General features: G+C 41.5%; 2 protein-coding genes across 6 annotated transcripts in view; both read right to left on the bottom strand.

The window, feature by feature from the left end:
• The window catches only part of PPIL2 (peptidylprolyl isomerase like 2), a 66,202-nt gene extending 57,197 nt beyond the window's left edge, over positions 1-9,005 (bottom strand). The window contains exons 1-5 of the mRNA XM_058851683.1: positions 8,909-9,005; positions 8,769-8,818; positions 8,306-8,351; positions 7,622-7,684; positions 7,424-7,475 (exon numbers count right to left, since the gene is read on the bottom strand). Coding sequence (XP_058707666.1) covers positions 7,424-7,475; positions 7,622-7,684; positions 8,306-8,351; positions 8,769-8,818; positions 8,909-8,940 — 243 coding nt within the window. The 5' untranslated portion in view covers positions 8,941-9,005. The remainder of the gene's footprint in view (positions 1-7,423; positions 7,476-7,621; positions 7,685-8,305; positions 8,352-8,768; positions 8,819-8,908) is intronic.
• A 1,947-nt stretch (positions 9,006-10,952) lies between these two features.
• The window catches only part of LOC131585460 (protein HIRA), a 32,083-nt gene continuing 28,627 nt past the window's right edge, over positions 10,953-14,408 (bottom strand). For all 5 annotated transcript variants that reach the window (XM_058851675.1, XM_058851676.1, XM_058851673.1 and 2 more), the window contains 3 exons: positions 13,638-13,801; positions 11,864-11,952; positions 10,953-11,362 (listed from right to left, as the gene is read on the bottom strand). In XM_058851675.1, the coding sequence (XP_058707658.1) occupies positions 11,246-11,362; positions 11,864-11,952; positions 13,638-13,801 (370 nt within the window). In that variant the 3' untranslated portion in view covers positions 10,953-11,245. The remainder of the gene's footprint in view (positions 11,363-11,863; positions 11,953-13,637; positions 13,802-14,408) is intronic.

Genomic DNA, 14,408 nt, shown 5'->3' with positions numbered 1-14,408 from the left:
AGGTGTGAAGGAGGAACAGCAGTTTGGCCAGTGACTCATGACACTGGAGGGTTTTAAATGTCTTTTTTTTGATAAAGCACTTGAACAGTAAGTAGAAGCAAATCTCATCCTCTTCACACTCGCTGTTTCCCAAAGATACAGGGAATTGAAAAATAAATCCCCATTTTAGGACAGATAAAGGCTAACTCGTAGTAGTTCTGGGCACACTGCTGTAAAACACACAAACAACTCTGGAAAAGAAAGAACCAGTTATCCAGGTTTGCCAGCAACAAAGGAGAGAGGGAAATTTTCAGAAAACCCAACAAAAGAAGGAGTTTTCTGTCAGGAGACAACTCAGTGGGATTTTCATCCCCTCGACTGCCCCTGTGTTTTATGACCGTTTTGTGATGACACATGACTTCCCGGTCATTCCTCAGGGCACAAATCATGTCCTCATATGTTTCTACCCAGGGGCCTTGAAAATTTATGGTCACTAGTCAAATATTAACTCATTTAGTCTGTTGACTAAAAGCTAATAATTTCTGAGGCCAATGAGGTAAGACGACACGGCTCAGTTGCTGCATATTGAAGAGTTCATCTCGTTCAAAGTGGATTCTGGGCATTTGAGCAGCAGCCTGTGTCTGCTGCCCCAGACAAAAATGCACCTGGAGAGAGATGCTTAACAACAACAGCTGTAACCATCCGTGTCTGAAAGGCTGCTGCTGCCCACAGAAATACAGGCAGCAATGTTCAATTGGAAACAACAAAAAAACAGAAAAGGAAGAACTACTGCTCATCCTGGCTAACTCTAAATTATAAACTAAGTACCTGCTTCTGAAATGACCCAGCCTACCAAAAGAAAATGCAGCAAATTCTCGTTTTCTCAAAGCACCCTTCCTGTCTCAAAACATACACTGGAATGGTTTTTTGTTTTACATTATCACGTGTAATACTATCACAGTATTATTAAAGTATTTCAGGAATGGATTAGAAAATATTCCCACCACTGTATCAGGAATTCACACAGCATTTACTGTGAATGATGAAGATTAACCATGTTCAAAGAAGATATATTAAAATTTAACAGATGTGGAGGAGAACTGTGACCATGTAGGGTATGGAGAACTTAAAGGCATGAAGAACATCTGAGAGGAAAATACAAGTCTCAACAACAAAATGTCAAGAAAGCATTAAATTCCTCCATGCCAAATACACAGCAGTAAACACTAACAGAGAGAAGCACAATTTTGGCACCAATACAAATGAGACTAAGCTGGTCAAACCCAAAATTTACAGAAGATATATATCTGATGAAAAACCATCAGCATAAGCTCTCAGCAGCCATAGCAGGCAGAAAGCAAACACTGGTTCAAGACAGAGCACGCAGTTTGCAAAGCAGACTGAGGGAGCCGAAGACTTCAGACAGTCTTCCAGTTTTCTATTTCTGATCATTTCACTCCTCTTTCTGCAACACACAAAAACCAAGATGGAATTGTCTGAATCATTTTGCAACAACAAAGCTTCCCTCAGCTTTATTTCTGTAAGCTTTGTTCTCTGCTCTGTAATAAGCTATTACTCACCCAGAACAAAACTGTATTCCTGCCACACTGAAACTTTTCTTACAAATAAACTCAAATACATCACTCAAACACCTCACTTCAAATAAATAGCAAAAATATGGTCAGTTTAACAAAAGGGGAAAAAAGGGGGCAATTGACATTTAAACTTATGCAATATATGAAGACCTGAGTTGCATCAGACAAATTAAGACATATACTTTGAATTTCAAAGCTCAAGATGTGCCGACTTCTTCTGACATGTACGTGAAAGGAGTTCTCTAGAGAAAAATTTAAATTCTCATTTATACATCACTCATATTACATCTCAATGAGACCTGAAGTTACTGATCCACCTAAATTAACACTCATTTCCAAAGCCTCAAGGAGAAAACATAGCAGACTACTTGGATTTAAGGTGCTGTGTTCTGATGTTGAGGAAGAAAACAATGTGAGAGGGATATGACTCATTCCTGAGTTCTACATAATGAAAATTATGTAGAAAAAAACTGGTCAAACTATTTAGCTCTTAATTAGACAGTCCCAGCACTCTAGATATAGAAAACTGATGTGGACATAGCCTGCCTGTGGAAGTCTCCATTTTCCTGCTGGTATTTTATATAAAAGATGAAAATGCTCAAATCAAGCACAATCTCTTTGGAAACAGTAAGTGAAGAAAACTTTTTAAGACAAAAAGATGAAAAAGCACAAGGAAAATCTGACTCCTGCTTCAATGTGCCATTTTTAGATCATCATCAGAATCGTGAGGTAACATTACCACCAGGTTACAGAAAGGTCTCAACAAACACTCTGAAAATGCATCCCACTGAACATTATCTATGGCTATTGCATTTTCCTGACAGTGTACACTGCTACACTGCCCTGAAAGAGGGCACCTTCAAACCACAGGGTTTTGTCTAATGACATCCATTATTTGCTGCTCATTATCTAGAAACACACCTGGAACAACACAATTAAAGCAGCAATCTGCAGTAATTTACCTCACAGACCATATGAACTGAGTTAAAAGTCATTGTCACTGTGGATTTAGCCAGTAAGGATCACATGAAATTAGAACTTGTCCTCCTCCCAGTTCAGGCCTGAGATTCGTTCCACTTGACTCAGGGTTGGATGAGCTTTGTCTGTGACTGTGATCTTGACACCTCTGACTCAGTAATGTATGAAGCTCATCCAACCCACTTTCAGGAATCCATTCCTGAAGCAGAGACCCTGCACTGATTATGTGACAGAGGTGGAAAGCAATTTGTAGTGAACCATGAAGTCCTGGCTGGAACTTAAACTGTACTTTAATACCTGTTCCTACTTGGTATTCCCCACATTGCTCACACACTACAGTTTCTTTATTCAGAATATTGCAAAAGTAGAAAAAAATACCTTATCCCTATTTCTCATTACATTCACTCCCCAGGTGAAGAAACAATTCTCAATGTTTCCTATTTCTATCTCTATGCTTTCAAAATACAAACATAATAAAAACACTTTTATGTTTAAGGAAGTTTTACCTTTGCTCCAATTTCTGCAGTGTTTTCAGACAGGATTTCCCTTACTTAGATAGCCAAACACTTTTTTAGTGCATAAAAAAAAGTGTTGTAAGGTTGTTTGTTCATTTTTTAAGTGGGATTGACAAATCAACAGTAAAAGAAGTAAATCTGTTTCATATCCTCGTCATGAAACCAGGTCAGCAAGCTTCACTGCAAAACCAGCAACTGATTTCTATGGTATCTGTGAGACTCACTGAAATCTACTTGACCAAATTGAAAAGAAATCATGATTTCAACAACAAAATGAAATAACAATAGCCACCAGCATTTGGAAGATAAATATATTTAAGGAATGTATTCAAGAATGATTTTCCAAGTTTTGAAATAACAGATTTAGCTGCAATTTTTTTCTTTTGTGGGTAAAATGTTATAGGTTTTGAAAGTGCCTGTAATTATTACAGCAAGCATCATCTCACCAACCTTACTTCAAACAAATGATTGAAAAACGGGCACTGTTTACATTACATTTACATTTAGTGAAGAGTGCTGGAGGGAGGAGGTGTCCACTGCAGGCTGTCATTGCTGCAGGGCATTGCAGGTACAAGATCTCTGGGGCTCCAAAGCCTGGATCAGACAGGCTTACTGTAGGAGCCAGGCACCTGTACTGCCACAATTATTTGATCATGCTAGTCATAATTTTACCCCAAGTCAGCTTTATTTGGTAAATACAGGATTAAAGAATGTGGGAGAAAAATAGCAAATATTTATATTGTACACAGAGCAAAACTTTGTGTCCAGCTCTCTCTTTTTAAAAGGCAGATGTCTCACTGGGAAAAGTCAGGGATTTTTAGCCTTCTGACTCCAAAGCTGGTTCTCATTTTCCATGTCAGTGGCTCTGCCTTCTATTACTTCATCATATGCACCAGACTCCTCTTTATGGTTATCTTCAGAGGCAGACCAAGCAAAAGGATTTTCTAACATGTGAAAAACCTTCAGAATTTATTAAAAAGTTCCTTCTTAACATAGTGAGAAGCTAAGACCTTGTGACACTTAAGAAAATGCCCTCTCTGGCCTGCAGGTCTGGATCCTAACCTTGCACGAGATGGAGCACAATACAAATTCTGTTCTGTCTCATTCAGACCAGAAATGTGACTCTCAGTCTCAGAAATCCACCACACAGCATCTTCAGGTCTCCTAACCTGACTCGCAGGCCAGGCTAAATTAACTGGACTGAAACAAATTAGCTGGCTTTCCAGTGCCCAAAAGAATTGAATTCCCACAGAAAAGGGAGAACCAGGGACAAAGACAGTAGCTACTTCTGAGACAAGGAAACAGAGATACTTGCCCAAGGTTACAGAGCCTTGATAGGGGCTGAAAGTACAGCCACAACAATCTGGCCTGCCCACACACAGTCAGAATGTCACTGAACCATAGTGGAAAAAATAGGTATTGACATCAGACACATTACAATGCACAGAAAGAAAAATAGCTCAGCCCACATAGAACATATCCACGCAACAAAGGAAACAAATTTCCTTGAAATTCCTGTCAAAAGGCACGCTGATCTATCATCTGTTCATATTTGAGATTCCAACCAACCAGACATGCTCTGGCCAATCTCACTCCCTGAAATGAGTGTCCTGAGCCCAGCTGGCTGCCTCGTGTGGGCACGCTGGTCAGGCTGTCAGAACGTCACTACATGAAACGTCCTGGCAAGCCTGCAACTCTCTGCAAGCCCAAGAAGCCAAAGTGCTCTTGTCAGTAAAAAGGAATGAGCTAACTATCACTTTCCACTTTATTTTATGCAATTTTAGCATAAGGATAAGCCAGGGCAGTGTCCTGACAAAGCTGACAAAAAAAGTGAGACAATGCCAACTGACAGAATGTAGTTCAGCTGCGAGAAATGCACTGCTTCTTCCAGAGTTATTGGTGTAGCAGTAAAACAAGCATTTTTTACCACAATGCATTGTGAAAAAGGAGGGGAAATAAATCTAAAGTTACTTTTTAAACTAGCTCATGGTAAATTCTAGACAAAGGTCAACAGTGGTCAGCATTGCAGCATTTCTTTAAAAACAAAGGCTAGTTCAATAGTTTAGGATTCAGAAGAATCAGAGAAGTCCCTTGCAGATCAGTTCACAGACATCCAATTAATAAAAGACTAGCACAGTCCTACCCCCTGGAGCACAGCAAAGATAAATATATTAATGACTGCAAGGCTCTCTAGTTCTCCACTGAGGGGTCCACTTCAGAAATAAGACAGCTAGACAGAATTAATGAGTGCCAAGAGTGCACCAGTAACACCCCATTTCCAAGTAGTCTATTGACTTCTCTAAAGCATCTGTCCTGTAGAAAACCACAATTAGAGAACTGCAAGCCACAAGAGATTTCATTACTATTTTTTACTTCAATACAAATAAATGGAAAAATTCTCCAGAGCCTCATCACCAACCTGGGCAAAGTAACTCCATAAGCTAGTGTACAAAACATGGCATCACACCTAATCTGGCTCAATTCCTTTCTAAATAAATCCAGAGACCTGAGTTTCTCTAAGTCACCAGTTCATTAGAACAAGATGCACAAGGAACAGAGGGTGCACACACCGTGACAGATTCCACACAGGACAGGACAGAACAGCCCAGAGATGCATAAGCTCAATTCACTGACTTCCTCTGCCACCTACCCTGCCTTATCCCAGCTCTCCTATCCCATTCATGCCCAATGCCACCCCCCCTCTTCTGAAAACCTGAGCTATCCCTCTGGGAAACAAAGTCTAAATTACAATCCTTCTTTCAACCCCACTCTTCAGCTTAGAGCTCCACAGGGCTGGATTCAGCAGGGCTATTCTGGAGAACAAGTGTCTCCTTTTTCTTCCAGGTGATCTGAAAGGCCTTGGTCCTGTGGAGGAGCTGTACAGCACCAGTCCACCACAGAACAAGAAGGAAGAAGAAAGGGCTCCCCAGACCGTGATACAGAGGAAAAGGGGGGGGATGCACACTGAGGAGAGCTGGAAGAGCACCGCAGATCAACAGAAGCACAAGTCTGCTCAACTAACTGGTCTCCAGGCCTGACTTCATTTAAGCATTTATAGCTCACCAAGTATATTCTGCACAGTCTCCCTCTCTCTCCATTACACAACACAGCCAGGCACGTTACACTTCTTGCTTAGCATTTACTTGAAGCAATTTTAAACCACATCATGGCTCACAGTCTGCAATGAGCTGCTCTGAGTAAAAAAAAAATGATTTGGTAACACCCCAAAACTCTCAGCCAATGCAGAGAGCAGCAAGGTGGTGAGAGGCTGGTGAAAGCAAATGAAATAGCTGTAATTTCATTCCTTCTCTACAGCACACTGGCCTCTTCACATGTGAGGAAGGACCTTGAATCATCTGACCATTGCACAAACACACCTGCAGGACGATATAAAGTCTCAGACAGGCTGCTCATGTTTAGAGTTTGGAATGTTGCATCTGTATTTAGCTTTTCCTTGTATCAGTCTGACGGGAAAATTTTTAATCAAACAGCGGCAATCCTGGGCAATGGCTGCCACCCAGTGCCTGGAAAAGTAACTGCACACACTGAAGGAAAAGGCAAATCTCAGTCCCTCAGGCAACAGTTTCTGCTTAAAATTTTCCTCTATGCCCTCATAAACAATGCACTTTAACACATCAGAAAAAAAGATAATTCAAACAGGGAAATATTTCCTGTGTTTCATGTTTATGCACTGTTTTACAACTTCATGTTGCTACAGAAAGTAATCTCTTCATAATTATCATTTATGCAGAAAAAGAAGAGAGAAACCCCAAAAGGTTTCTCTCACAGTGAACCATCATGACAGAAGTGTTCTGATATATACTGTCAGGATAACTCAAAAGATTTTGTAGTGTAAGCTTACCATTCATAAAATCATCTATTAATCTCCTTAATTGGCATGATTCCAAATATCCTTTGGGTTAGGAAATATTGCTGCAAATTTAATCCCAGATGGAGAGGTGCCAACCCCTTGCCCTGCAGGGACCAGAATTCTGCTTACATGAGGCAGCAATAGAGTCTTTTCCACCAATGACCAGTCAGGCTTTTTAGGCAGCACCAGAATTACCAACAGTTTGTACTTCCATCTGTACAGATGTTCATTTTGCCACAACGGAAGGCAGGCAAGAGACCCTGGGAGTTCATATAAATGAACCACTCACCTCTGCCCTATTTACAATCAGACTACAAAAATAAATAGAGATAACGCTCTCCTTTCTTCCACACATCTTCAAAACTGCACTCCCATTCAACTTCTTTGCTTTCAATAAGGCCTTTTTGTTTCTCTTAACACATTAAATAAAAAACTGAGCATAAAGAAAGCAAAGACATGATGTGAATCCACCCATCATTACTTACTTCTCCCGTGATTGGATTGGTTCCGTATTTCTTTATCCAAGGTACAATGCTCCTGAAAAGAGAATGGATAAAGAAATTCAGGACAAGCACCATCAGAAACCTCTGCTCATGGCCACAGCTGGTTTGTGTAATGATGATTACACAGCTGTAACCAGTTCAACAACACAAAAATAAAGCTAAGTACAGACAGGAACTTACAGGATGTCAAAGACTGTCCCATCTGGTGTGCAGACTGGGTATTCAAATGGCTGCAGAGACAAACTAGGAAAAAAGAGAACACAATCTTGTTAGCAAAACCAGCTGGAAATCACAATGTAACTGGCAAGCATATTCAGCATCCCCTGTTACCGATGCTTCCATAAGCCTGGCAGCTGTTAGCTCATAGGTATGGAAGGCAACCTCCTGAACTACACAATTTACAAGGATTTCTAACCCATTTCTACCAACTCTCCTCCTTCACTCCTGCACTTCAAGCAGTAAACTCTACACAGAAAAAAAAAATTGCAGAAACAGTCTTCAATCTACCTTAATTTCTATCTTAACAAGATGAGTGACTGACCAAGCACATCCTGAGCAGGGACAAGTGGATTTGAGCCCTGATGACACAGATCTGAAAGACTGGGATGTACATAGTTATTGTTCTGCATTATTTCATCACTTGTGTGTGTATCCTTTTATCAGCTCCAATCTCTGCAGACACTGATAGCAGGTCATGCAGACTCTGTTTCAGTTCTTATTCAACTTTTTCTTGCCACACTACAGCCACAGCAGCCACATGTCAATGAAAGTAACTGCTTCAGAAGAATATGGCTTTATTTCAGTGTCAACAGCCTGATAAATAAATATGCCATTACATAATGATAATGTAAATTGTTGTCTTACCTGCAGTGATCAAATGATAAACGTCTAAAATTGGTTCGTGGAAGGTCTGTTTATGGAAAAAGAAAACCCACACAACAGATTTTAGTAAGTACATGGTATTCTCGGTAACAAAAAAACATTTGAAAGTTGCATATTGCTACATAAACGGTGGCAAGTTACTGACGACAAGGCTAAATAACCTAAAGCTTGCGAAACTGTAACTAAAATTTCTGAACTGAAATTACACTGCCGGAAAAAGATAAAAACAGAGTTCTTGCAGACCGACAGCGCTGAGTTTAAATGAAATAATTAACGCTGAGGCTCTGTCCCACCTGTGGGCACAGAGCCGGCGGAGGGCGGGGACGCTCATCTGGCCAGAAAGGCGGCATTTCCGAGCAGGACCGCGGCCTCAGGCCGCAGCCCGGGGCCCGCACTCCAGCCCCGCTGCCCCGGGGGGCTGAGGGGAAGGCCCGTCCCCCCTTACCTGCTTTCTTGCCGCCGTAGAACTGCGTGTACTCGGCGCACGTGATGTACCTGCGAGACAGGGGGGTCACTGAGGCACAGCACACACACGGCCCCGCACAGCCCGGCCCCCCCGCGCCTTGCCCCGCGCCCCCCGCTCACATTTTGTCCTTCTGGTGCTGCCGCTTGCCCATGGCGGCGGCTCGGCCTGCTCGGCCCGCGCTGCGCCTCAGGCCCGCCCGCGCCTTCCGCCGGGTGCGCCGGGGAACGGCCGCGCTGCGGAAACACCGGCGGTGGCAGGAGCGTTCCGGGGCCGCGGGGAACCGGCCGGGCAGGCCGGGGATGCTCAGGCTCGAGAAGGTTGGTGCGAGCTCAGAGCAGCCTTCCAGGGCTCCGCTTCACTAAAACATGTTTGCTTGCCTGGAATTTTAAAATCTTTGTGTTCCTGCTCTGTTGGGCAGTGTCAGAACATCCCAGGAAAAAAAACGGGTAGAAAAACCTACTTGGTGTCTTAATATGGATACGGCTCTTCACAAAAAGCATTTCAGTGTCTCTTCAAAGACTTAACGACAAAGAATTTACTGTCCCTTAGCTAATTACCTTTAAATCCCATTAAAGGGCCTTCATTCAAGACTAGTACGAACAGCACAAGGCTGAACAGTGGATGGCCAGAGTACAGATCCATTTTCTTTAGCAGGAGGAAACAGCCAGTTGTCCTGAAGCTTTCTCTCATCAAACACCTCCAAATCCATTCATGCTCCTTTTTTCTTTCCTTGTTAAACCATCACCCTGGCAGCTGCCTACAAGAGCCACTGGAGTGACATCCATGGAAGTGGATAGCCAGACTCCCCTTCCCCGTAGAAGATGATGTTCAGCTCCTGTTTTAATCCCATCTCTTGGTCCTCGGCTGCATCCATGAGCACAAGGTGAGCACAACCTGCTCTGCTTGCAGGGGCTTATACTAAACAGTTTCTGGAAGTCCATGATTCTATGTTGTTATGGTTTTCCTCTGAGGAACAGAATACTCGTTCCCACGAGCGTAGTCGAATTGGGAACAGTGTATGAATTATTTACAACATGACAAGTGGTTCTCGCTATTAGACTTTGGCCACAGCAGCACAGCTACACCTTGTCCTGGCTGAGGGTGAAGGATATTGTTTGTTAAATGTTTAGGAGGGAAACTGACCTTTTACAAGGGTTTAAATACACTTAATCATTTCAATTCTCTTACTCAAAAACATTTCAAAGCAAGGCACACCCAAGCAGCAGGGCCTGCAAAGAACCAACACCTTCCCCTGCTCCTTTCCCAGCACCAAGTACACTCTGGGAAAAGAAAACAACTTGATTTTTTCAGTGGAATTCCAAAAGCACTCCACAAGGAACACAGCCATAACTGCAGAAAGCTCCTTCCTTGCTGCAGTGCAGGCACTCTGGTCAATGGTGAGGGGAGCCTGTTTGTCTCTGTCTGAGATGATGAGCATTCCCACAAAGCCCCTGCTCCCTTGGCCAAGATGGGATTCTGGGGGAAGAAAGCTGTAGCTGTCCACAGACAGCACCAGCTCTTGTCTGATCACGCTTTCAGAGGAAAGATCATCCAGACAGAATTATTTATTTCTTGACACATTACTGTGATTCAGCCTGTGTTGGCATTCCTGGAAATGCCTGTGCCCTTTGTAATAATTCAAGACCATGTTTTTACTTTTTGTTATTTTTTTAAACCAATGCAATGTTCTTTTATTTTGTACTTACAAAAAGAGCCATCCCATTATATCCCTCCCCCTCCCCCCAAAATGCCTTTTACAAACATTGAAAAATTAAAAACCTGATGATGACATGTTAATTTGGTAGAGTTACTTTGAAACATAGCCTTTGTAATTAAACTCCTACAAGATGACTTTGTTGTGATAGCCTGATTATTGGCCAAATAAAATTCCATATTACAAGTTAGCAAATTCTAGTACAAAAATAGTCCATGTGTTAGAACAGCCTCTTATTATTATTATATTCACAGGAAAGAGTCTATTGGCTGCATAATACCTTAATATTTATGAAATTTCTTTTTATGTGGCTCATTCATCTAATTCAATATAGTGTTGAGCCTCAATAAATCCTCAGGCAAAAAACCCTAAACAGGGTTAAATATGCTGTTCAGTGTACTCTGAAGTACTGTGCTTTTCACAGGACATCCAAGAAACCGCACAAACAGTTCTCAGCTAGTTTTAATATTAAATGAGATCCAGATCCAAAAGGATCCCCCTGAAGTACATATCCATGACTTCCCATAGAAACAGAGGTCACAGCTTCAATGGTCAAGTTTCACTGGGGAAACTGTTGAGCTCCTCCACTCATCATCTCCAGAAATCCGCTGGGACCTCTGCGGCACAGCCCTTCTTCAGGAGTGTCCCCACTGCCCGGGCTCTCGCTCCTCTTTTGTTTCTACTTAATGCTGTTCAGCAGTTTCTCTCAGACCAGGCCCCACAGGGAAAATCTGGGGACATGCTACTTGTCTCTCAAGATGTCCAGCTGCTCTTGATACTCTGTGAAAAGCCTCTGGAAGCGGAGGTTCTGTCCAATAACAGGAAGAAGCTCTTTCAATAGTTCTCTCTTTCGTAAACCCTGCACAGAAAACACAAAAGCATCCTCAGAATTTATTATTTGTTATCATTAACATGTTCCACAGAGCTCTCTAAGATTCATGCCTTTTTTCCTGCCTAGAGCTGTGTATTTTATGTTCTCACTCTGTTTCTATGATTCCCAGAATAAAAACTGTCTTTACATTTACACTCTCATGAAGCTGGAGCAGTCTCTGCAGTTCCAGACTCCAGGCTGTGCTCTGAGGGAAGACATGTCTTTGGCATGTCCCTGTTTCAAAGCTGCTGTCTGAACAATCTGGAGAGCTGAACACACAACTTTCCTTCATCTGTGTGATACTCAAGACAGCACCAGAGATGACACTGGGGCAACAAGAATTTCCCTGTGGTTTCACATGGAATAAATCTCAGTGCCATGGGAGAAAGCCTGCTTAAATGATCAGAGCTGACTATAGAAAGGATAATACCCTGTAATTTTTATGGGAAACTGTTCCTTGTTCTTCATTAAACTATTATCGTAACTTACCATAACTGTTGATTCCCACTGACTTCCAGCTGAGTAATGGACTGGACCCAGTAAATCCTTGCATAATTCTCTCAAACGATATTCAAACCCTGGAGATAGTCAGAAATAAAATCACAATTTAAAATTTGAAAAACACAGCATTTCACTACATATAACCACTCCACAATGTAGCAGACAAAATTCAGGAAAGAATTACAAGTATCTGGAATAAAATAAAGCCCAAAGCATTGATTTCTGGAAAGTTATATTTCTATTCTTACAGCAATTCTTTGGAAGTATAAAATGATTTTTAGAGCCCTGAAGGGTCTTATTTAAGGTTCTCAAAACCAAACCCACTACTACAGATGATCTACAACAGGGAGAAAAACTGAAGTCTGAGGTAATTACTCCAGCTTGTTTTAAGAGCTGCCCTGATCTCAACCTCACTCTCCCTTCCCACATACCAGCTTTTAAAAAACCAAAACACCTTCCATAAAACCACACATAGTTTCTGGGCTGCCTTTATTTACCCAAAAATCAGAAGGGGGAATTCCCTCGAAAGAAACAAAGTCTATTCAAGAGTAACTTGCCAATCAACATGTAATTGATCAAGTATTTCAGTGGACTGGAATTCAGTAGATGTTGAAATAATAATAAAAATAAAGGGTCAATAGTAGGATGTGCAATTTTCAAAGTTCTAGAAAACTACTGAAGCAACAATACACATCTGGCAAAGCACAGTTTTTGTGACATCCATCCATCCATCCATGGCAGCAACATTTGCAGGTGCCAGAGGAACCCAGTGCATGCAGCAGAGGTTTGCAGTTGGAGAAGGCTTTTAAAAGTACAACCATCTCTAACATATGACCCAAGATTAATATTTTAATTTCAACTGGGGAAGGACAGAGAGAGCCATACACAGTTCAACAAGCTCTCTTGTTAAATAAGGTAAGGGTCAAAAGGTAATAATTAATGAGTTTGATTTTAATTCTGCCAACACCTATTAGGTGGCATAATGCGAATCATTTCATTTCCCTCTGTGCAGAATGATTATGCAAGGTGAGGAGTAAGGCTGAATTAACACAAAGGGAACTACTAAATTATGAATGCAGACAGGCAGAGATACAACAGAGATCTTTAGAACCCAAAAAGTATAAAGTCTGTTGATTAACCTTATCTAACATAATAGCTTAAAGTGTATTAAAATATAAAACAGATACAAGGAACCTTTCTGGTGTGTTCCTTTTTTTCCACAGAATTTAACATGTGGAATTCACCAGTACAGGCAGTTGAAATTTTATAATGTAAAGAAATAATAAAGTGCAAGCAATTCAAGCAAATTCTCTGCAATTTTATGTGTTCGGGTACAAAGTGCCAGAGACTGAGCAACTCCTCCATCTCACATCAGGCAGCAATTGTCAGCTGGCTGAGGAGGGTTACTCATTTTACTGGCGCTGCTGGTTTCCCTGAGACATCTGTAGCTGCTGCCAGACAATATCTAGGACATGCCTGACAGACCACTGGGCTTTTTTACAATGCAATTGCCATGACTGGAGTCCGCAGATGGCATTGCCTCCCCAGACCACAGTCTGTTCCCAGTCACTGTCAAAACAGGATTCCTGAGGACTCAGCACTGCAGAAGCAAATACAATTTGTTTTGGTTTTAAGCAAAACACGAGTCCAGAAGCCAAGTGCTAAAAGGAGGACGTTAAGGGCAATCACACATGAACATGAAGAGTGTTTTTTAGAAGCCCATCAGAGCTGCAGAGGAGTACCAGAGCCTGGGAAGTCTCACCTTCATTAACTAGGTACCGTGCATAGATAAGGAGCCAGTGGTGATATTCATGACTGGATTGTAACATAAGTGCTGCTGCTATCTGGTTCTCCAGGTATGCAAGTGTTGTTTCTTGTTGCACTAAATGAGGCATGGAGAACAGTCTTGCAGCTTGCCTTCCTGAACTGCAAAACCAAAAACATTAATGTGCCATAAAATCAGATACAAGTTTAAGGAATATATCTTTTTGTAGCACTAGCTATAAAGCACCAATCTTTCAGAGGCACACAAGATATCAAGTTCAAGCATTTAAAGGATTTCTGCCATATAAACATATTGTCATAAGAAAGATAACTTGAAAAGAGTAACCACTTATTAGAATGTTTTTCAAAAATGGAATTTTTCACTCTGTTATTGTCTCTCTCTCAAAAAGAGAGTGTTTGTTTATATTTCAAGTGCTTTTCACAACAAAATCCCATTCCCCTCAAGAGAACAGCAATAAAATCATACAACTCTACACAGTTTTTCTCTGGAAAAAAATTCAACTTGGATGTGAAGAGCAGAAATAGCAATGAAATCTGCCTGGGAAATCTAGTTAAATCCAAGTGTGGATGGGCTGTTAAGCTACCTACAGGAATCTGCTCTGGCTCACACAATTCCTTGGTGATATTTTCACTTGTTAAAAATACTCACTAGATGACTAATATCTCAACTTTCTCAAAGACTTCATTAAATAGATTCTTTGAGGCCAACTGCACTAACTCCAAAATTGTAGGCCTACTCCATAAAGCA

This window comes from Poecile atricapillus, chromosome 16 (assembly GCF_030490865.1).
Source record: "Poecile atricapillus isolate bPoeAtr1 chromosome 16, bPoeAtr1.hap1, whole genome shotgun sequence".
Classification (NCBI taxonomy): domain Eukaryota; kingdom Metazoa; phylum Chordata; class Aves; order Passeriformes; family Paridae; genus Poecile; species Poecile atricapillus.
Note: the sequence above shows the minus strand (reverse complement) of the source record. Positions and strands in the feature narration are given on the sequence as shown.